Raw genomic sequence first — 27920 nt, 5'->3', positions numbered from 1 at the left:
CTGACAATTAAGCCTGGTTTTACAGACTTTCTAATGAATGCAGTGTTTACTGCAACTACTGGCATTTCTCTTTAAGCAGATCCTGCCCAATTTAGCTTACAGCTTACGGCTACCCTGGGTTAAAACAGACTGTTACTGTTATCATTTGTTTCGTCTTAACTAAGAATACATGTACCTTTTTTTATAACTTTTGGTATAATTGGCAAGTCATCACAAAATCCTTATATTTTCTTTGGTTTAGGATACTGAAATACGAGTAAGACATAAGCTGCTGTGAATTTTATCTAAACATAACTCATATGATTGTGTCTCAAAAGGTGGCTCTGACTGGTAGCAAAAAGGCAAAATTGAGATTATGGTTGATATAAAAAGTCCCAAAATATTTAAAATCATCATCGCATTAGGTCCTCCAAATCTACATCAACCTATTGGCTACTGAATCATGCAATTCCCATAGGTTTTTACACAGGGAATAGTTGATTCCAGTATTAAGCAAGAGGGGCCCATTTTCAGAAAAAAAATTTTATAAAAAATTTGCAATAATAGTTTAAAGCTACTGAAACCCATCAATCTGACTGGCTGATGGTAAACTTGTTATAGATATTTTATATTTGTTATTATAAGTTATATTCTTTGTGAAACAGGATCCTGGAAAAGATAGTCACAATGCAGAGTAGGAAATACATGAGTGTGACGGGCGATTTGCCCTCATGTCAACCCAAATAGCCCCTAAAATTCCCCCAAAATGCATGCTTTGGGGTGACCATTCTTTCTAGAGTCACCCCAAGATCCGTCACAAAAAATATTCCAAGATCATTCAAAATCATCATTCTAACTATGGCAGAATAATGATATTTGCTGCTAAAAGTAGCCCTTAAAATGAAAGAAATAGCCCACAATCTTCCGCAATCCCCTAAATGTGAAAATAATTAAAGCCCATAAAAATAATATTATATTCTGCTCAGTCTCAAAGTAATGTTAGATGCTTTCTTTTCCCCCACGATTCATACGATTAATTGTGTAGAGTCACCACGAGTACAGACATATCAATATCAAATTGTAATGGCATAGCTCCTTGACAAGGAGAAAAAAATCACAATATATAACACCAAATCGATTGCAGAACGATGGAAAGATTTCAGGTGGACATAAAGATGTATAAAAAACGTTATAAAACATATTTCATATCAACACAGTAAAATTGCATGTGCATGTAGTACAGATAGAGATGGCTATTCATGACTTCCCGTTTATGACCCGTTTCTTCGACCTGGTTGCATAGGGGCTACCTCGATTCTCCACACCGTTGTCGACGCCGTCCCCGTCCGGTCCGACAGTCCGGGAGGAAGCCGAGCTGCTTTTGGTGACCGAGCTGACCAGCTTGGTGGTCTTGACCGTCCGAGTGACCGCCTTCTCTTGTCCGTCCGCTCGGCCGCTGTCTTCGGCGGTGTCCTTGGGGTCCGTGGGGTTGCTGGTGCTGCGCCATCGGCTTGGGGACCAGATACAGAATCGCCAGACTGTCCAGAGGACCAGAGCTAGGAAGAAGACTAACCAGGCGATGGCAACGGGACGGGGGAAGGGCTTGGTGATGACGTCAAACTGGAACTTGACCGAGATGAGCGTCTCGCTGAAGATGATAGCAACTAGTACCCAGGACTGCTGGCCAAACTTCTTGCAGTTCCTGAAGGAACAAGAATAGATTTTCTTTACAAGGATCCCCAAATCTGCATGGTTTATGATAGCAACAAGAACCAGCAATTGTCTGCCTAAATTCCCGTAGAAAGTTAGGTAAACAAATATGTTTTTGAATAATGATAAAATTGGTTTCAGCAGATTTTTTGAATCCGCAAAATAATGACACTAAGCCCATGTGAATTTCAAACCAAGAGATGGTTAGACCTAGTATTAATAAGACCAAACTGAGAACATAAACCAAATGGGTTCAGCCTATGTGATGTTCAGAGGGTTCCCACAGCAATTTGAAAAATTCCATGACTTTTCCATGACTTCCTGTGACGTCACAGGAGTTATGTAGAATTTCTGATGTCACAAAACTGGGAAAAATGGAAATAATGAACATCAATTATAATAGAAGAGTATGATCACAGAGTATAAGAGTTGTGAGACACGACAAACTGGAAAGCTGCCATAAAAATTTGAAAAATCGCATGATGAAATTGCTGCTTTCCACGACTTCCCGGGAGTTATGTAGAATTTGGGATGTCACAAAACTGGGAAAACCGGAAATCATGAACATCAATTATAATAGCACAATATGATCACAGAGTATGAGAGTTGTGAGACACGACAAACTGGAAAGCTGCCATAAAAATTTGAAAAATCGCATGATGAAATTGCTGCTTTCCACGACTTTCCGGAGTTATGTAGAATTTGGGATGTCACAAAACTGGGAAAACCGGAAATCATGAACATCAATTATAATAGCACAATATGATCACAGAGTATGAGAGTTGTGAGACACGACAAACTGGAAAGCTGCCATAAAAATTTGAAAAATCGCATGATGAAATTGCTGCTTTCCATGACTTCCCGGGAGTTATGTAGAATTTGGGATGTCACAAAACTGGGAAAAACAGAAATCATGAACATCAATTATAATAGCACAATATGATCACAGAGTATGAGAGTTGTGAGACACGACAAACTGGAAAGCTGCCATAGCCAAGAGGTAAAAGCAATTCCATGACTTTTTCCAGAAGTTTCACAAATTTTCAAAAATTCCCCGACTTTCCATGACCGCAAAGTTTTCTAGGATTTTCCATGCCGACTGTGGGAACGCTGTTTCCAATTCATTCATTTTCAGATGTTGCCATAAAAAACGTACAAAACCAAGTTTTAAATGGGGAGCACCCAGGCCCCCGAAGCTACCGCCATTTTGTTTAATCCATTAGAAGCTAAAATAAGCCATTAATATTAATTTCTTACGATGCTCCCTCGTCAACTGTGGTTTTGTACGTGTATTAGACAATACGCACACCAGCGCAATGACAAAGGTCAGCTTGGCAAATTTATTAATGTATTCATTTTGTTACGCGCTCGTGACGCGAAGGATTCAGCGAATCAAGCAAGCGCAAATCTGAGACGATACGTTGCGCTTTATAAAGTATCGATATCACAAGCGATATCACTTAAAAAACAAAACAATGTTTGTATTGCGTCTTATAGGCCTATGCTAATTCTAAAAGGGAAGATGAAAAGAGTAGATCAAGTCGCGATTAGGTAAAAAGGTGGAGGTGGGTAGGAGGCAAATCATGGTTATTACAATGACGGTATTCATTTTTACTGGTTGAGTATGAATACTGAAAAAAATAACTTTCACCACTAAAAGAGTCATTTCTTGTTACAAATTTAATTTGGAGAAGTAAAAAAAAAATCTTCATGGATCCCCGTGCCTGCTTTCTTCTGGCGTCCGTTTCATAATGAATTACACTGAGCTATTTAAACATCGCTATTATTGTGATAACCGTGGGAACCTTGATTATGATTGGTATTCGTAGTTACCATACTTGTAACTCATGATGAAACGGGCCCCAGTTTATCATGCTCAATATGTTTCCTGTCCCCTTTATTCTCCAGCATTTCTTACTCTTTTTTTTTTTTCATTTAATCATTTCAACATGTTGTTTTGTGCCGCCCTTCTCCTACATATGAAGAGCTCACTTTTAAAAGGGGTTAGGTCCATTTTTAATCAAATTTGATTTTTATGTCTTGATTTTTAGTAGCTCTATAAGATGATACCATAGAAAAGTTGAAATTCCCATAAAAAAGTGAACTAAAAACAGAAAATTCACTTTTTACAAAAGGGGTTAAGTCCATTCATAATTTTTCTGGAAAATAATATCTTAAAAAAATATGAAGATAAGTAGATTTCTTTTATACCCAATTTTGAATTTCTAATGGTAGGGTATCATGAAAATTCATTTTCGCATAAGAATATTGCAATATGGGAGAATAAAAAAAAGATTTTCTTGGAGTGGCCCTAGCCCCTTTTGCAACTTAACTTTTCATATATTTCCTTCTTATTTTCCCACTTGTTATCTGTCTCCTGGTTTCCAAAAATCTCGTCTTATTTCTCTTCCACCCCTTTTGTTCCTACTTCCAACACCAGCTCTCTCACCACCCCCTCTAAATTATCTCTTCATATTATGTGCCCCTCCATTTCTTTCTCATCTCTTTTCAACCCACTTCTCATCACTCTTTCCCTCTCTCGATCTCCGTCTCACTTTGAATTTTGCCAATTCCAAATCCCTTTCATTTTAGCTCTGTACAAATACTACAGTATATGAACACAAATGAAAGACATGAAGGAATTTTCTGGTTAGTGGTGAATTTTATTAATTATCCAGAAAAAAAATCACATTATCAGAGGATTAAGCTTTACCTTTTTCTTAAGCGTATGTTAATAGTTTGAACCAAAATGAATATGTTTTGTATGCTGGGGGGGCACAATTCCCCCTACTTGTTGAAGCACTGAAAAGTGCCTTTTTATGCAAGAAAATGCCCCCTCACGAACGTGTACTGTGTCCCTTTCACCTGATGAGAACCTGTTTTAGGTAATACCAATTAGTGCTCTTCCTTATATGCAATTTTTCACCAAAAATGCCCCCCACGTGTTCTGTGCCCTTCCATCTGAGAGCCCGTTTCATGTAATACAAAGTGCCCCCTCGCCTTCTTGAAAGTGCCCTTTCTTGAATCACTGCCCCCTTTTACCCAAGAAGAGCGCTTCTAAAGAATTTGTTCTGTGCCCCTTTCACTTGAGAAGGATCTGTTTTATGGTCACCATGACGAGTGCCCTTTGAAACAAGAAAACAATATTTTCATTTCTATAATATACTTCTGAAGGAAATCCTGTGTGCATTAAGTTTAATAATTCATGTGAGTGGGGTATATAAGCAGGTTCGTACAGATGGAGGGGGGATTCTTGAAGGACTCTTGCCCATAGGCAGTGGAAGCAGTGGGATAGGGGGACCCGTCCCCCCTAAATTTGAGGTGGGGGACAGTCCCCCCTCCTAAATTTTTTGTTAGGAATCTTTTTTTTTTGCTCGTCAATTTTTTTTCCTGCGTCCCCCCTAAATTCAGGTAGACCCCCCTTAAAATTGTTGTGCCCCCCCCTAAAATTGTGGTTGATAACCTTTGTTTTGCTGGAAATTTTTGTGGTCCCTTCTAAGATTTAGGTGGATAAATTCAGGTGGACCCCCCTAAATTTTTTGCCTTCCGCTGCCAATGCTCTTGCCCCCCCAAAAAAAAAAAAAAATCACGACCAAGGGGAAAAAAAGAAAAAGGAAAGCAAAGGGTGAAATATATCATTTTGAATATTTTGTCGAAATCTATCACAAAATTGGATATTTGTTTTTAAAATGTCAAAATTTTGCTTGCTCGCAACTTTTTAAAAATTTCACATAAAACAGCATTTTCCCTGTGCCCCCCCACTTTCAAGCAACTTCAATCCGCTGCTCCTATTTGTATGTTTATAGCTTCTCTTTTTGCAACCAATTTTAATGAAAATCAATAAGAAATTTCATACGTCATGAATTTGGGTTGTGATAATAATTTTTTTTTTTTAATTGGACTTGGAAAAAAAAAACCTTTTCCATCTTCATCACGTGGTTCCTAAGTCTTCAATGTTCAATAGTTGGATTTCTTGAATGAAAACATCTGTTACACCAGTCCTGCAGATTGAAAAAATAGAGAAAGAAAATCAATTAAATTGTCATGATTTATAAAACAAATGTTTTAAGAAAAGTGAGACTATGCATAGGTATATGTTTCTTCAACACATACCATTGGAAATCTTACTTCTAATTATAAAGTTGTACTTCTATAAAGCATATCACTTAAACATGTTCTCTGCAGTTTACATACCACTCTCCATTCTAACTACATGTACTCTTCGAAAAAATGACAGAGATTTCTTGTAAATATGAATATATAAATAAACATATGTAAATTATATGAATAGTCAGAATTAAAGTTGATATGTTTTGTTGCACAGAATATTTTGATCTGTAATTAAAAACGACACTAACTATAATCTAGAAACAAAATTGAAATGGGTTTTTCAAAGGCAGGTCTATTTGTTGCCAAAAAAATGTGAACAACCTCCATTATCAAAAATAATCACTAACTAACTCACTCACTCATATAACTGCTGTAGTTTGTATTTCTCTCTGTGGTCCAGGCACTGTTCTATTAGGCCTACTTCACCAATTATTTATCATCATCAATCACCTCCATGGAAATTGTCAAATTGCATCATCCTATTAGACAAAATGTAAAACAAAAAAAAATCGTAAATCTACAAATATGAAATATGAATATCACACTAAAGAATGAATAAAATGAATTTTATAAAATATAACTCATGAAAAATAAATATTGCTTTGTTTATAAAGAAATAGGAAATAAAAGGGCAATTTAATTACTAGTAGATCAAGGACATGTCTTAATTTTATAAATTTGCCCAAAGTACATAACTTTTGACATTGGTTCTACTTTAGACTCGAGAGCCTGTATATTTAAGAAGTGTATGTTCCGTACAGATCCTACCTCTTTGTGGCTCAGGTTATTTTTATTTAATGTAAACATGGTTAACATTCAATGCATGTAATGTATTTGTAATTTTGAATGGGTTAGTTTAACTTTTATACCTGGATGAGAATCTGCAAAATGATGCATGCACTTATGATCATCATCTTGAACCATATAGGTAGACCTCTATACTGTTTTTCTTGTCCTTCAAACTCAACCTGTTTTTCTTTTTCTTCAAACTCAACCTGTTTGTGAAAGAAAAGAGAGTACAATAATAAGAAGTGATATTTTTCATGACCGTATGTATATGGGAGGGATTTGGGTAAGAGATGAAATGTAAAAACCTTCATCAAAAAAAGAATTGCATGACATCCTTCAATTTTATTTTAGAAAATGCACAAAACGGCCATAGGTAATATTGGTTACTTCTGGCCCTCGCTTTCTGAATTTTAGGTTTCTCTAAATTTTTTTTCAAATGTCTGCCCTCCCCCCCCAAAAGAAACATCTGCATCTTTTTATTTCCGAATCTTATTTCATTTGACTTTAACATAATTTCATCTCATGCACTAGGTCTAGATCTATTTGTAAGAAAGTATAGATCTAGTCCAAGACTCAGAGCTGTGCAACAGCATTCGCGTATCTAAATTACTCGTAGGTCTAGATCTAGATTATATAGTAACGATGGACTCTCGATCTATCTAGACCTAGAAAGTAAAGCTTTGGTTCTATTCATCTAGGCCTATATGGATTTGATGTCTTTTATTCCTGGCTAAAAGTTTAAACTTCATTGCCATTATTGACCAAGATTAGATCTAGTCCTTGGTCCACTGACACTGACAGGCATACTCGTACATGTAAATGGAGTCGTTTAGGCCCAGACCTAGATCTAGGCCTAAATTACAGACCTAGATCATAAGCCCTGGGGTAAGTGTCGCGGGTTGGGAAAGTATAATTTAGATGACTCGATTTGAATTAGGTTGGCCTAGAATTAGAAAGCATCGATGAATAAAAGTGAAGTACCGTAGGCCTAGATCTAAGTCTAAAATAATATAAGCAACAGTAACACTAGGCCTAGATCCTCTGTTAACCAAGTTAGAAATTAGATCTAACGTTAGGCCTATCTAGATCTAGGTCCTAGATCTAGCCTATTGATAATAAGACAAACATGCATGCAGAGCAGCATATTATTTCGTATACAGGAATAACCGTCGTTTCTGGGGATTTATTCAACAATTTCTGACATTTTTTTGAGTGAGCCAACACAGTTCAGCGGAACAACCAAAATAGAGAGACTGAAGCTTTTGGTCTAGGAGTCTAACTATAGACCCTATTTAGAAATAACAATAAGTTAAAATGGGTGGGGGCTAAATGAAGAAGCCTGAAGTTATGCAAAATAAATTTGATATCTGAAACTGAAAGTGAGGATTGACACAATGACAGGCAATATATCTTCATCCACACTCCACTTCACAGTTTATTCCTGACTGGGTTTCGATCTACTGAAGATAGATGCAGATCTCCCTCTAGATCTAACGTTATAGTGTACAAAAAGAAGCTTCATTCTTCTTGCTTTAATCAATCGTGGGTTGGTCCTTGTTAATTGGAGGTGAACCAAACCGGCCCGAAATTCTCTCGATGCCCAATCGGCTAGGAGCCCGTACAAAATACATGTGGTTAACACAGCGGCATAACCACAACACTGCAAGCAACATACAGGCTGCACTGGGCGACGATGACAATCTAACTTCAATTTCAAAGACCAAATTCTGCTTTCCTTTAACAGAAGAATGATAGTAAACTCTCTAATTTGGTAGAGAAATAACCTATGATCACAAAATACAGTGTGAAATTTGTAAATAGTCCACTGAATTCATGTGGTTATATCAATTTATACGTACTCACCGGAGTGTTCGTAAGTCCATTTTTGTGTGGAAAGAAAAGTTTCAGAATGAATAAATTAGATGACGTAATGAGGTCAAATGAATAATTACTTCTGTAAAACGATACCACTAGTATCGATGACAAAGAATCGGGGAAATCGCGTATTAATGACGCTCTTAGCCAATGACAAGGCCGGAATATGAATATATTTATGAATATATGAATGTCAATGGGGGCTTATTTTTGTCTTCAAATGATCGCGGTAGGCGGAGTCTAATCTCATTTGTTTTGTGCTGAACGCGCGCAGCTTTCGGTCTAGTAATATATTATAATGTCTTTGGGAGCACCTCAAGAAGCTCACGCTTGACGAGCACGATGCTCCCTTACAGAAAACAGCTGCAAAAAAAATATCAACATAAACATTAAGCTAATGAAATAAAACATCGACACATAAGACATCTACAACACTGATGAAAATAACATACATTTGCTTGATGACAAAGTGTGGAGATGCAAAGTTAAAAAAAATATTATGCGTGAGATTTTCATGACTCGGCGTCTCTGTGCGCGCACGGCCAGTACTTAGTACATTTCGAAAAGGCGCACACGTGTGAGATATGGGCTTCATCATGATATCGATCCATACTACAAAACCATGTGATGCATGCACACGATTCATTGTATCACATGCTAGCTGTGCGCTGACTGCACTCTCGATTCGTCTACCGTGCCGGGGTAGACGCGACGGCGTGCGAAGGCAGTCGGCCAGTGCGTATAATCTAGCGAATAATGCTACTTTTTCTCTTTTTTTTTCTGTCGGGTCCCGATGCGTGAGAAAAATGGGTGCCATGCCCGAGATCGTGAGACGGACCCTGGATGCGTGAGTCTGACGCACAATGTGTGAGACTTGGTAGCTCTGCAAGTGGAGATAACCAATGAAAATGCTGACTTCAGATCTCTACATGTTTAACTTACGGATCTTCGATGTACTGATATGTCTCCCTCAACGCCACACAGCCGACAGGACAGAGGATGAATAAACGAGACCAGTTAATGAAGTGGGGTGGTGGTATCCATAGAACGGTCTTTAGGTAAAATGTGTTCAACTCCGACAGTGTCCACTGTGAGAAAAAAAAGAGGAATATCAGGGAGTTAAAATTCATCCCCCGAACAAAACATATTACGACCTACTTCTTCTACTACCTCCACATGCTTCTTCCTCTTCTTTCTTCTCTTTTTCTTCATCCTCCTTTTGTTCTTCCACTTGCTCTTCTCCCCATTCCTCCTCTTTTTCCTCTCCATCCTCCTCTTCCTCCTTCATTACCATCCTCTGCACTTTTCCTCATCTCATTTTCTTTCCCTTCTCATCCACATGAAACAGCATAAAAATGCAGCCTTTTTCATCAAAATCCCTGAATCATCTGTAAAGTGAATGGGTGCGTAGACATGGGGCACCATTTTTTGTTCAATCTAAAAATGACTGGCCAAGGTTCAAAAATCATATATTTCTCTCATTTTTTATTTTTACTGCACTTAATTACAATAGCCATACTTGAAAATTATGTTACCCCCCCCTTCCTGCCTCTTTATCTTTTTTTTTCATCTTTGTTGATTTGTATGTTTACTATATGTATCATGTAATCTTGTGTGTATCACGTGATATTCTAAATTATTTTGTGCGAACAAATTGAATTTCCATTTGTACTCAATTGCAGTTGGACAATAAAAATATCTGAATAAGAATAAGGAACATAATCAACAGAAAATTTTTGTGCTTTTTTTAATAAAAAGAAATTTAGGTTTAGTCTTAAATTAAAATTTTAGGTGCCCAGACATGCCCCCCCCCCCATCAGATTCAACAGAGTAATTCAAATCTATGTTAAAAACCTTCATTTTGTTACATAGCCTTTCCCTTGGCATGCAAAGCCCCTCGACTGTCTACAGTCTACTGTGAACTATACAATTACTTTAGTTTCGTTCTGAAATTCCTTCTCTTTCTTTCATAATTGCTTGCAGTTCCTAAATCCAAGAAATCATGGGGGGATCAGTCATTTGCGCATGCTGGACCATCCTTGTGGAATCAGTTGCCATATCCCATTCAAAGTATTTCAAACATCGATAATTTCAAAATTGCTCTAAAAACCCATTTGTTTAAAATTGCCTTCCAATAGTTTTTATTCATTGTCATGACTGTACTTCTTTTATCCTCGTCCCTTCCTGCTCCATTTAATTTTTCTCTTACTTCCTTTTCGCAGCACCTTGACACATAATCAATGTGGATATGGCGCTTTAGAAATACTCTATTAGTATTTTATTTATTTTTTCCTTAGCGTTTGAAGATATGTTTTGTGACAAGCGCTATACAAACGATGTTAATTAATATTATCAATTATCATAAATATATTTATAAATGAGATGCATACCAGAGTACAGATGGCTAATACTGCTAGCCATCTGTTGAGATTCTCCGTTGGTCTCCATTCAAATCTTGTCCAGCTGTACGGTGTAAACTGAAGGATCATCCGTTTTAACTTTCCCCTGTGATAAACAATGAAAAAATTCTATTAGATTTTAGATTAATTTTCCACAATCTGATCAAAATACAGGTACAATAGCATAAATAAACACATTCAAACATGAATACAAAAGGGTACATTATAAATAAAGTAAACAACAGAAAGTGGTGGGATTAACAATAGGCCTACAAGACCTTTCAAAGTTCAATCCCAATAACACAAAAGATCTACCAAAACGAAAACCAAAGGGGGAGGGGGAAGGAACGGATAAGGCAAATTAATTTTAGTTTAGAAGAAAATTTCGGAATGTTCGTTTAAAAGGCGAAAGATTATCATACATGTAGTTTTGAGGAACATTCAAATTTTCTGGATGGTTTTTCTTTCTTCAAACTTCAGACCGAGGTACTGAAACTTGGGAAAATTTGTAAAATTCACACACTCCAAATTTTATCACAAAAGCCAGACGGGCTGTCAAGACAGACAGATTATAATATGCCAATGAAAAAAGCCTTTCCTACGTTCTGTACATTTCCATTTCCCCTTGGTCTATAACATTCTGGCCTCTGGCCCAAATTCACAAAGGTGGTTTTGAAAACCTGTCGGAACTCATGGTTCATGCAGAATTCCTGTTATACCCCATGTATTAGAAAATGTTGAATGCTGATGCACACTTTTGTCAAAGTGTGCAAAATTGACGCTCGTTGCCATGGCTGAGAATGCTATTTTATTCACGAGTCTACGATTTTGAATTAATGAATCCACCATTAAAAAAAAATTGGCTGTAAAGCACAATCTCCTTTCAAAATTACAGAATCTGTAGAGAGCTAGCAAGTAATTTTGTTTTCTATCTTTCTTTTGTTTGTAACTGAAGATGAAGAATTTAACTTTGTTGAATTACTATACCATATATTCATAACAATTTGAAACTTAATTATTATTTCTCGGTAGTCTCTTACATTCTTCTCTTTCTTTCCTTCGTATATTCTTATATTTTTATTTTTGTTTGCTTGGATGCAAAAATTTTTTTTAAAGGTGTTTCAACCAGTCAAGCTTTTAGCTTATGTTGCAACACCTTTGGATGCTCATTATTTACTTGTGTTTTGTATATATTTATATATTTTCTGTGTATTCTTTTACATTGTAAATTGTGAACATGCATGAATAAATGAAATGAAAGTTAAAACAGTAGACAAGCATCAATGTAGCACACTCTGACAAGTGTTGAACAGTTTTGTAATATACCTGGTAAATGAGGCATAGCATATACAGGAAATATGCATAAACCATGGGTTCAACCGACAGTGCTCAAAACCACCTTCGAGAATACGGTCTTAAAGCTTATGTAATGAATTCACCCGTATGTTGGAATGTGATAAAGGCCTCTCCAGCTGTAAGTCTTGATGTTGAGATAGTTGAGAGTCACCATACCGAGCCAGATTCCAAGCCCATTGCAGACAAGGAAATCCATGATCCACTGATCAAAAGAAGTTCAATGGTGAGAGATGGCATGGTAAAGGATAAGCAAAGGAAAATTATTAAGAGAGGGTAAGAGGCAAGAGAGAGACTATTGTACAACGCCTACTTAGCTTGTTGTACGCTATCAAATGGGAGGCTGAATGTCACACATTCGTACCGTTGCACACAAGACGTACCATCCAAAATGTACCATTGCACGGCTTTAGGAGGTGACGTCACAATGCGATTTCATTGAATAAGGTGACAATGCGCGTACAGCCCGCTGGCTAAATGCGCAATGCTGTCCAAGATCATGTGCGCTTGTGGGATTTTGCTTTTTGCTTTCAATATTTTTGCTCCCTTTTCATAGATTACTGGAGGGAAAAACTCTTGTTTTTTTCATATTTTCGCTAGATTCCGAGGCGTTGTACAACACAAATAGCGAATATTCTTATTCGTGCAATGGTGCGAGATTTCGCATTCGGTGAAAGAAAGAAACGCTCTATTCAACTCGGCTAACGCCTCGTTGAATAGAGCATCTTTCTTTCACCTCATGCGAAATCTCGCACCATCGCACTCATGCCTATTCGCTATTTGTATATTGAAGGCAAAGATGGACCATTATCCACTAGGATATTATACAAATAGCGAATAGGCATGAGTGCGATGGTGCGAGATTTCGCATGAGGTGAAAGATAGATGCTCTATTCAACGAGGTGTAAGCCAAGTTCGGTGAAAGAAAGAAACGCTCTATTCAACTCGGCTAACGCCTCGTTAAAAGAAAGAAACGCTCTATTCAACTCGGCTAACGCCTCGTTGAATAGAGCATATTTCTTTCACCTCATGCGAAATCTCGCACCATCGCACTCATGCCTATTCGCTATTTGTATATTGAAGGCAAAGATGGACCATGATCCACTAGGATATTATACAAATAGCGAATAGGCATGAGTGCGATGGTGCGAGATTTCGCATGAGGTGAAAGATAGATGCTCTATTCAACAAGGCATTAGCCGAGTTCGGTGAAAGAAACGCTCTATTCAACTAGGCTAACGCCTCGTTGAATAGAGCATCTATCTTTCACCTCATGCGAAATCTCGCACCATTGCACGAATAAGAATATTCGCTATTTGTGTTGTAAAACGCCTCGGAACCTAGCGAAAATATGAAAAACATGAGTTTCTCCTTCCAGTAATCTATGAAAAGGGAGCAAAAATATTGAAAGCGAAAAGCAAAATCCCACAAGCGCACATGATCTTGGACAGCAATGCGCATTTAGACAGCGGGATGTACGCGCATTTTACTCAATGAAATCGCATTGTGACGTCACCTCCTAAAGCCGTGCAATGGTACATTTTGGATGGTACATCTTGTGTGCAACGGTACGAATGTGTGACATTCAGCCTCCCATTTGATCGCGTACAACAAGCTAAGTAGGCGTTGTACAAAAACACAAGATATTAATTGGGAGTAAGAGATAAAAAGTGTTGTGGATCAGTGGGTAAGTCTCCAGACTTTGAACCGCAAGGTACGGGGTTCAAATCCCACCACAGCGCTCACATCCTTTGGCAAAGCGTATATCTACATTTGTAACTCTTCATCCAAGTGTAGTAAGGGGTAGGAAGGAATTCCTTCGATACTTGAGCACCCGATCAGGGTAGCCGTGCTAAAGCAGGGGTAATAGTATGCAGCGCTTAGAAACATTTTTTATTAGGCGCTATACAAATGTTGCATATTATTAAGAGATGGGAGATATGGAAGAAGAGATAAAGAATGAAAAAAAAAAAGAAAATTGCCTATTATCAGAGTTCTTTATCTTCTTGTAATGTTAAGGAGCTGTATAAAACTTTAGACTATCTAATGAACAGGAAGTTGCCAGCTCTTCCTTTTTAGGACTCTCTTGAAGCACTGTCCAATAAATTCTCTTCGTTCTTTGAAGAAAAGATAAGAAAGATTCAAAGGCGCCTAGATGATGTGCAGCCTCATTCCTATTCAGATCCAGCTACTGACGTTTGTCAAAGTGATTTTGAGCCACTGTCACGCTTTGATCTCGCTACAGAAGATGAAGTGAAGAAGATCATTTTAGGATCACCCAGCAAGTCATGCAGTCTGGATCCGTTACCCACATGGTTCCTCAAAGAGAACTTACCACACCTTCTTCCTATTTTGACGAGTATCATAAATTCGTCCCTTCAGTCTGGCGACTTTCCAAGTTCATTGAGGTCAGCAGTTATTCGGCCACTACTCAAGAAACCAAGCCATGACAAGAATTGCCTATCCAATTACCGGCCTGTATCCAACCTCAGTTTTATTGGGAAGGTATTGGAGAAGATTGCTTGTCGTAGGCTCACGGATCATATATCGGAAAATAGTTTGTGGGATCATCATCAGTCTGCCTATAGATCTCACCATAGTACAGAGAGTGCTCTTATAAAGGTGAAGAATGACATTATGTCTGCTATGGACAATGGCCAAGTAACTTTGCTTTTGTCGTTAGACTTATCAGAAGCGTTTGACACGATAGATCGTCAGATTTTGATAACCCGGCTTTCAAAACGGATAAGAGTCCAGGGCACAACTTTAAACTGGTTCCAGACCTATTTGGATGATTGGTCTACATGTGTGGAAATAAATGGAAAGCATTCACTAGTTTCTGTTAATTCAATCGGCCTTCCCCAAGGTTCTGTGTTTGGACCGATAGGTTACACTGTATACACCCTACCTATCGCAGACATTGCCAAAACTCATAATGTGTCTTATCATCTATATGCTGATGATACGCAACTTTATGTATCATTTGACCCCAGGGCAGCACATGGCTTGGAGATTGCATTGAGAACCCTTTCGGTATGTGTTGCAGACATCAGCACATGGATGAATAGTAACAGACTAAAGCTGAATGAAGCAAAAACTGAATTTCTGGTAGTAGGTTCACCATATAACCTTTGTGGGTTAGATAATATTTCTATTGATATTGGTACATCCCAAGTCTTACCATCCACTTCAATTAAGAGTCTTGGTGTATATTTGGATAGTAACATGTCTATGACACAGCAAATTGATTTTTTATGTTAATCTGTTAGGTTTCAATTAAGAAATATATGTCGCATAAGAAAGTACATAACAGTAGATGCATGTCATGATGCGGTACGTAGTCATGTACTATCTCGGATCAATTATTGTAATGCACTCCTTACAGAAGTTCCCCAAATTCATGTAAGGTGACTACAGAGTCTGCAAAACTGGGCAGCACGTATCATTCACAAAGTTGACCGTAGACATGATGCTATTCCATTAATAAGGGCATTACACTGGCTACCAATTAACAAAGAATATTATTTAAGATTCTTTTGTATACATGTATATAAATCATTTCATGATCATGTACCAATGTATATCAAGGGGGCACTTCAGGTTCATACTCCTAAACAAGAAGGTTTGCGGTCTAGTGGAGATCATCTTCGACTAACCTATCAGACAACCCGGAGTAAGGCTGGTGAACGTAGTTTTACTGTTGCTGCGGCAAAAGAATGGAACAAGCTTCCCATGACATTAAGATCTGAAACTTCTCTTCATAGATTTAAGAAACAGTTGAAAACGTACTTGTATCCAGGATAGATGTTGCTTTTTTAAGTATTTGTAAATTGATGTACAGTGTAAACGCTATGATATAGTGCACTATGTATAGCGTTCCTAAATGCCTTATTATTATTATTATTATTAATGAAAGGCCTTTGTAGATACAAAAATCCACTAAACATGAAATTGAATGAGAGTGAGAAATATGAGGAGATTGAGGTGAGGGAGAAAAGAGAATTTAAAAACCTGTAGCAGCACCATCGGAAATTGATATATCATAAGGCTATATGGAATGACCTGCCTAAACTCAAACAATATCAAATAAGCGAAAACAAATAATGGTGACAATTATGAAGGAAAAAGAAACACCAAGGAGGAGAAGGGAAATGAGGAGGAGAAGGGGAAGGAGAGGAATAAGATGAGGAAGACAGAGAAGTAGAAGAAGTACTTACATGATCCCACCAGCATTCCCCAAAGTTATTGAGTTGATGTTCGAAGCTGTATTCCATGACCTCAAACGATATACTCAATATGGTACATAGCCAGTAATCTCTTATCATAAGCATCTACACCAAAAACAAAAACAAAAATACAATTGTTGATTATAAAGCCAGTTCAAAAAGTTTTTCAAAGCTATGTTACATTGACCCCATCGCACATTTCACAATCCAACTACAACATGATTTTTGAACAAATAGCATTTTGCATTAAAGAAAGTTCCCAGACGTTAAGTTGTTTTATTGGAGTTCAGCATAATACTAGGAATACTAGTTTTTGCTGCAAGCCCTGTGGTCAGAGTAAAATGAAGTCATTACGACTGGCATTGAATTTGCTTTCATTCCTACAAGGAGGTGCAAAGCAGACTGGAATTTTGAGTTAAGTATTCAAACCGCTATTCAGAACTTTGATGGTTAAGATTTTTTTTCCGTTGGAATGCTCACATTTCTTTGAAAACTGGATTGATCGGAATGTGTATTGTGCGCCAGACATAAGTTGGAGTATTTCATGACAAAGTCTTTAAAGATATTAAAGTGAAATGCAGTAAAGCTGATTTCACAGGAAAGTCTGTATAACTAAGATCAATGGTTACTATATCATCATCATAATTGATCTAAATCTGGAACAGTCATGCAAACTTAACTTTGGAAAATCATGAAATCTAACCTGATAATTCATCATACTTAACCATATATAGCCCGGGTTATTTTGAAATTGCATAGCCCTCAGATCTCGGCCGTTTATCGACCGATTGCGACCAAATTTGGTGTGTGGGTGTCTCATGTATTTTACAAGAATGCGTTGTCAAATTTGTGATATTTATTATCATTTTTTATTTATCCAATTAATTATGCAAATATTCAAATTGTTTTCAAGGAATTTTCATTTTTTGTAGTTTTCCCCCATTTTTTGAGAAAATGCAGTGGAATCAAGCATGTTAGTAGCCAGTCATGTAATCTAAAGACAGCTCACTCAACTGTATTGAAATTGTATAATTATTAGATTATAATAGTAATTAATTATGCGCATATGCTAATTTTTCTCGATAATATTCTTGTTTCTTTCTGTGTTTCTAAATTCTTATGTATTTCTTTGTTTTTTATTTATTATGTATTTCTTTGTTTTGAAATCTCTATTTTTAATTATTTTTTAAAATCTACAATAGTTGGTGATAGCCCAAAAGAAAGTTATGTGAGGAAAAACAGAAAAAAAAAACATTCATCTGACAACACTTCTTGTAAAACCCATATACATTGTACACGCAAAAGTCAATGGAAATTGCCATTTTCAGTGACACTGGTCACGAATATGTGCTATATCTCCGCAAGTGTACCCCCGATTTTCACAAACAGGGTCTCAAAATGTGCGGGAGATGTGAAAGAAAAAGTCATGAAATTTCAGTGTATTATTTTTTTGCATTTAGAAATTATGTCGAAAAATGTCAAGGGGGGGCCTAAAAGCCCCCCCCCCCCCGGGCTTTATAGGGTTAAGATCACCAACAACAGGCACTTGTGTGACAGTACATTATTCTTGCTTGTAATATGATTTTCATCTTTACCATAATGATTTTTTTCTCTCTTTCAATACATACCTTTATGTACCATCCAAGCACATGAGCCAAAACAAATATGTCCCATTTTTCCTGGAGAAAAGTAGAAAAACAGAACAGAATGAATAAATGAGAGAAGTCATCCATAGACCTTACAATTATGCACTGATGTCATCGCACTGCCATCTTAGAGGCTGGAACACTTGCTGTGCATGCATTGGTGATCGGTAGTTGGCGATCTCTCTGGCTATCTCCATTTATACATCATATTCCTATATATATATATATAGGGAAGGCGCTACAAGGTTTATGCATTATAAGGTTTATAACAAATAACTTGCACTCTAGAAAACTAAATCAAGACTCGACCATACACCTTCCAACAAAATTTATAATAATAATAATAAGACTTCTATCGCGCCAAATCCACTCTGTTGAGTGCTCAAGGCGCTTTTTAGGGGATTGTAAAAGAAATTACAAAGAATTGAAGAGAAATGTTTTAAGGTATTGTTTGAAAGTTTCAGAGGTCAAGCAATGTTTAATGTTTTCAGGGAGGCTATTCCATAACTTAGGAGGATGAGTGAATAAATGATCAACCCCCCCCCCGGTTTTGGAAACTTTGGGGATAACGGAGAACTGGAAGAGGAGGAACGTAAGGATCTTGAAGGGGTATAACTTTTGATCAGTGAAATGAGGTACTGTGGAGTAGAGCCATGGACACAGTGGAAAGTTAACAACAAAATCTTGAACATAATGCGTTGCTCTACAGAGAGCCAATGTAAGGATCTTAAAATAGGAGTAATGTGAGTGCACCTGATGGATAGAGAAACTACACGAGCGGCAGCATTTTGAAGTTTCTGAACTTTGACTGATTCTGGAGTAGATTGAACTAAAGGGAGTTACCAAAATCAAGACGGGACAAATTTTTAGCGTGAACTAATTTTTCTGTGGCCGTATTTCCTAATAAACAAATAAATAAATAAAAATTTTCCCTGTCAAACAGATATTAATGGATTTTACCTTGATTCCATGAGTTGTACAGTGTCTTTCTTTTTTTTTTCAATTCAAACATTCAGGCCTTCTGAAACTGGGGGATCGCTCAAACTTACCCAGAAATTATGGAAAGCGCCCTCTGGGTGTCCTGGTGTGTAAAAGCTGCAATCCTCAGCGTAAGTCTTCTCTGGAAGTTCTTTTCCGAGGTCTGAATCAATGTAACTAATCAGCTGTCTTGCATCATCTACAGACTAAAAAGAAGGGTGGCACATTAAATGAAGCTTTAAAGCGGGATGATATGGAAGCGTTTAAGTGCCACTGACTTGTTGAGATGGTCGGTTTGCAAATGAGGGGACTGATGACATTACCCACTCACTATTTCTTTTGTATTTTATTATATAATATATGAATTATTCAAATTGTTTCCTCATTTTTAAGCGACACAAAGTTTTACTTACCCTAAACAGGTGAAATTACGAATGTTTTAACATTCTATGGTTAAGTCAAGTTTGTCCTTATTGTCAAATCTGTAAAAATTGAAATATTGTATAATTCAAACAATAAAAAACAAAAGATTTAGTGAGTGAGGGACATCATTGACTCTTATTTGCATATGCATAAAATCTGTTTTTGATAAATAAGCAACAATTTTGAATGTCGTGACTTTCTTATTTTACATCCGATTTTGATGAAATTTTCAGCATTTGATTTATCTATATTGATTTGAATCAACAATTTTCTGGGTGGACTTGACATTTGAAATTAAGTGAATACCTGGAATAATATAAAGACAAGAAAGAGCTCGTAGATGACGCTAAGGCACAGAAAGAATCGCCAGATTGCAGGATGAGGTCGTTTGAAAGGTCCGTCCTTGGCCTGAGTCATTCCAAATAAACAGAATGCTATCACACACGCAAACATGCCTCTGAAATAAAACGTGAATTTGAAAGTATGATGAAATAGTGGTCTGGAGTTGAATCATGTGTACATGTAAAAAAAATCAATTCCTTTTAAATCTATAACCATTTTCAGGTTTCGGATCAAGATAAAACGGAGTAGTGTTGAAGAAATCAAATACATCGCTCCCTGAAATATATCATTTGTCAATTAACTATTCACTTTCAAGATACATGAAAAAAAAATCTGTATACTTTGCAAATCTCTTGTAAACTTTAATGTTTTGCAGCCATTTTATAAAATTTGATTCACAGAAATCAATGCACATTGGAAGAAAAATATATGTCTCACATAAGGGTATATTGAGAGCGGTGTTGGCTCAGTCGGTAACGCGTCTGCCCGTCGAACCAAAGATCGTGGGTTCGAGTCCACCCCGGGCAGATGACTGAAGCCAGTGCGTTGTGTGTAAACGTCTCTCCAATGTTTCATAGATGCAGGCTATGTTACAATGGAAAACACTCCATCCTTGGATAGGACGTTAAATGGAGGCCCCGTGTAGAGGAGAGTCACCACCTTTGCACGTTAAGAACCCACTGCACTATTCGTTTAAGAGTAGGGGAAACCCCGGTGTAGTGGTCCACCTGCATTCCCCCCAATCAGTTATATCGGGAGGAGAGACCTGCGGGTCATAGTGATTCAGTTCGCTTTTCGCCTCCCAGGCACAGGTGACGCCAAACAAATAATAATAATATACTCTTGCAACCAAGTTCTACAAAACAAATTGTAAATTTTGCTCTCAGCAAATCAAATTTGATGATTTAAGCAGCTTATAACAGTACTCCCGATTTGGTGAAACAGGTCCCTACCTCTTCGTATTAAAGGCCGTGTCAAGCTTGACATCTTCCAACACAGCAACGTAAAGCAGAGCTGCTAACATTCCAACCAATACTGTGATTGAGTGGGCTCGCCTGGAATGTGAACAAACATATTACAAGGGTTCTGATCAGAACACGTTTATTCTAAAAAATCGTTTAGTTCAAAAAAAATTTTTTCAAGGTTTAAACATGGGAACAAAACGTAATATCATTATTGCGCCGAACCCAAGTGTCACAAAGAAAATTGGGCGATATTTTATTTTTTGCAAAGATGAAAGAACGAGTGTGAAATGTACGAACACCAGGAAAATATTTACATGGCGGCGATTTAGCCCACCAAATGCTAACAAGAGCCCTGGTAACATAAACAAAGGAGCCATGGAAATCCCCATTCAACTCAATGTTAAAGGGTAAGTTCACCCTGACAAAAAGTTTATTGTAAAAATAGCAGAAAAAATAAAAAAAATATTGCGGAAGGTTTGAGAAAAATTCATCAAATAATTAAAAAGTTATCAGAATTTCAATTATTTGATTTGTGACGTCATATGCGAGCAGTATTCCTACATAGCGAATGGTAAAAAATCAATGAAATGTCATTTTCTCAGAAAATTGAAAATGGTTTTCACTGGAACTTTTGTATATCAATAGACAAATCATTTCACACCCGATCATGAAAAGAAAACAAAATTAAGTCATCAGGAACCATACAAAATTTGAAATTCATACATTTTATATTACATAACACATGGGGCAGCTGCTCGTTTATGACGTCACAAATCCAAAATTTTGAACTCTAATAACTTTCTTACTCTTTAACGGATTTTCCTCAAACTTTCACCAATATTTTTGACTATTTTTTCTGCTATTTTTACAACAAAGTTTTCTTCAGGGTGAACTTCCCCTTTAAAGCTTTTATCCAATGAAGCAGATTTAGACAGTAACTTGTGAAAACTAGCCCCCGAAAAAATATACATCCTTTTTTTTGCCTGGCAAACACCAATTTTTGTTGATAACGGCCCTGCTGTCAATACAGGAGGGCCTGGATTGAAAATGAGAAGCGATCATTTTCCCAGGGATTATCTTTCATTTGCAATGATTTCTCCACATAAAAAGAGCCGAGGAAAGTTCATTCACCTGGCAAGTGCCCACACCATCGAGTGCAGCAGTCAATGTAAACGTATCAGGTTTAATAAAAATTTACAAGATTTATAGAAAGATGGCAAGTCATAGACAATTGACTGGTAAACTGGGGGGGGTATCAAGGTCACAGAATCTATTTTTTTTTCTTTAAGCAATCTCAATTCCTGAAATTACCGTCTATATCCCCCAGGGGAAGTGAAAAAAAATGCCCTTATAAAACAGATAATCTCAATTTATCAAAACATGATTTGTCTTGGTTCATTTGAGGATATCCTTGTTCTCTGGGACAAACCCATTTTTTTGTTTTGGATCAGCACCCATTATGTACTGTATAATGGCACTGCTGTCACAAAACTTACCAGAAGAACGTGTTGGTCCCATCATCATAAACATCTGTCTGGTTGCTTGTAAATCTTGTATTCTCCTCTTCTTCTTCTCTTGATGAAAATGGCTTCTGCGGTTGAAGCGGTTCCTCCAGCTCATCAACCATTTTTCGGACTCTCTGAAGCACGTCCAAGCGCCCATCTCTTGGCGTTGTCCTATCCATCTTGTAAAATAAAGTTCAATAGGATGTGCAGATCTCCTGTAAAATGAACATCTGTAAAATGTTATAATACATAAATACCGGTAAACTCAACAAAGTACACACACAATACACACAGATGGGAACGAACACCAGCAAGACTTATTGGCCTGTATTCTGAAGTCGGGTTAAACTTACACTCAGGTTTAAAATTGTGGTTTAAGTATGGGAAGCCAAAAGTATCAAAATTTGTATTAAGTTGTATGTTTCTTATGTTTACTCAGCTCTTTCCTGATTCATCAATGGTGAAGACAGTCATCTATTTACAGTTCGTAGATAATAATGATTTAAGAGCCAAATGAGCTGAAATATGATATCTCTTCCGCTAGTGATTTATGTAACAATTGACCATCCATACTTAAACCAATACTTTAAACCTGAGTTTAACTTAAACCCGACTTCAGAATATGGGCCACTGAGGCTACAGCGAGTTCGAGAATCTGCTGCCTCGCTCATGTAGCGCCGATGTTCAGAGCATGCCGTTTGTCACTGCTCTCTATGTTCATTGGTCATCGGCAAATTGCGCAAGATAGTAGCGCATGCGCACAGTGATTTTAGTACACAAGACAGGTTGACATTGTATGAGCGATGATTGTGATCTAGATCTAGACCTCTGTCCAAAAGTTATTGAAATTTAGATCTACTCGTTTTTATTTATTTTTTTCTAAGCAACCACTTGACTAGACCGATAAATAGGTCTATTTCTGTGAGGGATATGCTCCGCTGAGACTTCATCTGGCTCCGGGGCATCCCCTTCGTCAATAGACCGATGATGGCCATTGGGCTCGTGATGGTGGAGCGAACAATCGCCGCTTAACTACAGCGTCTAACTAAGGGTAAGCTTTGGCACCCTCCTCGATTACTTCTAAATTTTACTTTTCAATGGAGTAAAAGGGAAGAAATATTAAGATAAATTTATATTAAATACATTCAGCCTACCACCATTCTGCAAAATATGCCAGAACATTTTGATAACAAACAGATAAGGATCAGCCAGGTTCTTCTTCGTCTGATCCTTCGATCTCTTCGATCATCGTCAGCGCGCAGGTACCAGTGTGCTCACATGCCAGCCAATGGCAATGGCACTTCCATATGCTCAGCTGTAACTGACGGCGATCGTAAATCCTGGCTGATCCTGATCTGCTTGTCACCAAAATTCGTTATTTTCCAGTATATTTTTTTTTAGAGAGGTGGTAAGCTGATTGTATTTGACATAAATTTATCTTTACAATTTCTTCCTTTTCCCCTGTCAAAAAGCAAAATTTAGAAGTAATTGAGGAGGATGCAAAAACGCATCCTTTCTCCATAGATGCTGTAGTTAGGCGGCAGTTCTTTGCTTCACCATTACGAGCCCAATGGCAGATATCTGTCAGCATAGGACAAAAAACGCAGAAAATATTGAAAAACTCCTCAATATTCAGAAACAACGGTAGGGACAGTGATTTTCCGCGATCGCGGAAAACGGACGGAATTCACGGAAAATGCTTTTTGAAACGGAAAGTGGCATTTCAAACGGAAAATCACGGAAAACGCATTTTCCCTCAAAATACACAGAATAGCAACAGAAATTACTCCAAAATCACAACAAAATGAGAATATTAAATGGCCACAAAACCCCAGAAAACACGATCTCACTTTGCTACAATCATGACAATTCACAAATCATGACTGCACCCGACATCAGCACACTCGATTGTACAGTACCCCACGCCCGTACATACCCGGCCTGCCGGCCGTGTTGGGCTTCACTGCACTGCACTGTACCAAAGATCGTTCCAACTATAAAAGTACTATGAACGGTCGTGTGTTGCTGCCCTCTACGTTTGAAGATGTAACAGCACGATATCGTGGTCTTAAAATCCAAGATGGCGGATCGGCAAAAACCGTTGACTGATGATAACGATGTAAAAAAAAACCCCAAATTATCGATGAAAAATCATTTCACCGTGAAATAATGCTAATGATATGAGAGGTGAGGATGTATGCATGCTAAATGTCTTTGTAAAAATATTATTTACACCCGCATAGATCCGATTAGAACGGATTCTATTGTGTTGTTGGTACAGTAGCAGATACAAAGTTGGACTAGTGCGAGTGTACGTGTAATTTTGCTATTCAATGTGGAAACGGAATTGTCATTTTTCCGTGTGTACAAAGTCTATGGGGAAACGGAATTTCCGTTTTCTGACGTGCTGAAACGGAATTTGAGATTTTCTGAAACGGAAAAGGCAATTTTTTGAAACGGAAAATCACTGTCCCTACAACGGATATATCGGAGGGCCACTTGCCATGCTCGCTCAACTGGGTAATTGACTTTTAGAAATGCTTGCCCACAGCCCGCATGTCATTTTCACTTGCCCCAGGCAAGTGGCTTTGTCGCGTTGTTTATGAACAATACATGTATCTGGTCAGTAGAGGCGCTGGTCTAAACATTGGGATTGTCCTAACAAAACAAGGATATCCTCATAAACCAAGAGAAAACATGTCTTGATAAATTGAGATTGTCCTTGTTAACATGTATGGGGACATTGTTTTTTTCACTTAACCCTGGGGGACATAGACGGCAATTACGAGGTTTTTTTATTCTCACATATCCATGTCAAACCAGATTACAAGCATTTGCAGATCAGTTCAATATCAATTGCACAATATTGGCTTCATAAAAAAATCTCATTCGCTCAGCAACAGAGAAACTGATTTTAAATTTAAATTAAATTTTTCAATTTTTATAATCATATTGTAACAAGCTATGTTTCTGTTTCAATGTCATAGAGAGCTTTTAGGCTCTGTAAACATAGACTATACGGAAATTGTATGTGTAGATGTTCTGTGAATTAACAAAAATTAGCCAAAATCGCACATTTTATGAACATGTCGGAGTTGTCATGAAACCTTTTGATTAATTGTTAGCAAAGTTGCCTAAGCATTATCCAGTTGTTATATTCGAGGAAGCTGGTTTATTAGCAAAGTTAATTAGGTTATTGTAGTTGTTGAAGTCATCTTAGTAACTGTTTTATCGAAGTGTTAAAAAATGCTTAAATAGGAGTCGACTGTGATAAGGGAGCGTCTGCATTACGGTCCTTTACCATGGTGCAAATGCTGCACTTCATCTCTTGTATCTCATTTGGTTCTGTACAATGATTTATCTCTGAGAAATTAAAGGTAACGATCAAGCTTTGAACCTACACTCTGGACTACATTGAGTGCTGTAAAGGGACATATGATTAGTGTACGGAACGATTGGTGGTGAATGGTCGACGGATATCCGATTGACTGAAATGAGATGAGAGAGGTGAGCGATTGCAGTCGATGGATGATCTGACTGGACGAACCAGAGATGGCGGTTGGTGATGGTTGTTAATCATTCTCTTCCATAAACCACCAGCAACGGTCATATACTTTGACCAAATGAACGCAACTGACGGTCAGGCACGGTGGCATCCTGACAAGAAAACCATGTCAGTTGTAAGTTGGATTTGAGGTCGTCACAATATTATCTATTCTCAGATTACTGATTAAATCGGAGGAACAAGTTTTTTGAGTTTTAATAACTGGATCGAGTTGTTTTAGCTTTCGTTTTGAGTCTTGTTGTGTACGATGCCGGGCTGATTCCTCTAATTTGTAAGTTGACAATGTTTCACTTTGAAATTTTATTCACTTCTAAAACACTTAGTTTTCCCAAATTTCAACAATATATAAAAAAACACCAAATATCATATTATCATTTCTGCTACATGATTGGATTGCTTTTGTTTGCTTTAAGTTTGAACTTTTTTTATTTCTTTCATATCTATCCTTCTTGCTTGATTTGTTTTTTGTTCCATCTATCTTTTAATATTTCCTACCTTTCTTTCCTGATCCTTTCTCTGTGTGTTGATTTTTCTCTTTCCTTCTCGTATCTGCCCTTTTATTTCCTTCCTTCTTTCTTTCCTTAAACTTTTATTTACTTCCTTCTCCCTTACTCTCCTTTTTCTTTTCGTTCCATTATTTTTTTTTCATTCTCTCCTTTCATTCTTTCCTCCTTTCGTTCATTCTTTAGTTTATTTATCCTTCTAATTCTTTCCCTCCCACCATTCCCTGCCTTCCTGTTTTCTTACTTCTTTCTGTTTGTTTCAAAGAATGAAGGAAACATTTTCTTTCCTTCATTCTTTGTTTCCTCCTCCTTTTTCTTACTTTTGTTCTTTCTCTCCTTTATTTTGTCTTTCACATATTTATTCATCTTCCTTTTTAAATTTTTCTTTCTATATTCAATTCAAAGAACTCAAAATGACGGAAACGCTTCTTCTTTTATTCTTTCATCCTTCTTTCTTTTTTTCCTTTCTTTCTTCTCATTTCATCTCTTTTCTTTCTCTCCTTCATTCTTTCGTTCACCCTCCCTTCCAATTCTTTATATTTTTTCCCCCAAGTCTTACACTGTGTAGCCTTCTTTGTTGATCTTTTTTATCGATTGTCCTGTATTTCATTTTGAGGTTGTGAAATCTGGTCGCACGAAATTAACTGCATGGATTTGGTGATTTTTTGCACTGCCCCGGCCATTTTTATTTTCCTTTTTTTTCTTTTTACTTTTCTTTCAAAGAGATTCATCACGTATCATGGAAAACACGGCATTATCGTGATATAGGTAACCACCATTCACTTCATACAGCAGTGCTTTATTCAGTCGCACGCACGGTTCCCTATTTCCACCTCCATTCACTTTGTACACAAATGCGCGTACACAAATCTATGAGTGGTTTCCAAAACCACGATTTGGCCGAAAACACCAGGCAGGCCCCTTTTTGAGGCAGGAAAAGGGAGTTTCCTGCATTATCCCCGGGACCCCAACCCCCCCAAAAAAGGTCCAAACACTATTTACTACGGGTGGGACTCGCAGTCGTATCAAATCAAAACATGCTACTCGCAGCAGCTGAGCTGAGCAGCCACTGGCAGTGGCACTGTAGCCTAGGCCTACAAAGTACAATACACGATGTAACTTCACTTCAGTTGCAGCGAATCGATTAACGCAACGAAATGTAATTAATGACAAGATAGGCAAAATCTACCTGAATTTATGCAAAATACAGAAACACTAAACTACATTATATTGTCAATCACACAATCAAAACGTACCGTATTGTGGAGAAAAACCAATATTATTCAAATATAGTTAGTTGCAACCTGATTGCAACGCTGTATATACACGTACGTGCGATGCGATATGTATGTACGAACAAGTGGAATGCCTCTGGCCGTCTCACCTGCATCACGCGGTTCAATATAGCAGCAGTGCTCACTTTGAATACTACTCTAACTCGCACAAGATGTTCAGTGATACATGGTTACTCTTATTTCCCTTTTTTATGAACTAGACCAATAAACTTACAGAGATATGATGGTTATTCAACAAAAAACCCCAACATGGCCAA

The 27920-nt window shown here is 37.4% G+C and overlaps 1 protein-coding gene across 1 annotated transcript; it reads right to left on the bottom strand.

Annotated features, from left to right (window-relative positions):
- Positions 1 to 27722, bottom strand: LOC121421116 (phosphatidylserine synthase 2-like). The gene is made up of 11 exons (XM_041615751.1): positions 27625 to 27722; positions 22292 to 22515; positions 20784 to 20885; positions 19795 to 19945; positions 19137 to 19271; positions 18070 to 18120; positions 16433 to 16546; positions 12302 to 12420; positions 10854 to 10968; positions 9406 to 9551; positions 1 to 1681 (listed from the first exon to the last, which is right to left on the bottom strand). Exons 2-11 carry the CDS (start codon positions 22477 to 22479, stop codon positions 1237 to 1239), a joined length of 1566 nt encoding a protein of 521 aa, XP_041471685.1. The 5' UTR covers positions 22480 to 22515; positions 27625 to 27722; the 3' UTR covers positions 1 to 1236.
- Positions 27723 to 27920: the final 198 nt, after the last annotated feature.

The sequence above is a fragment of the Lytechinus variegatus genome, chromosome 9 (genome assembly GCF_018143015.1).
Source record: "Lytechinus variegatus isolate NC3 chromosome 9, Lvar_3.0, whole genome shotgun sequence".
NCBI classification, from domain to species: Eukaryota; Metazoa; Echinodermata; class Echinoidea; order Temnopleuroida; family Toxopneustidae; genus Lytechinus; species Lytechinus variegatus.
The sequence above is the reverse complement of the archived record's forward strand: the minus strand, read 5'-3'. Positions and strand labels throughout refer to the sequence as shown.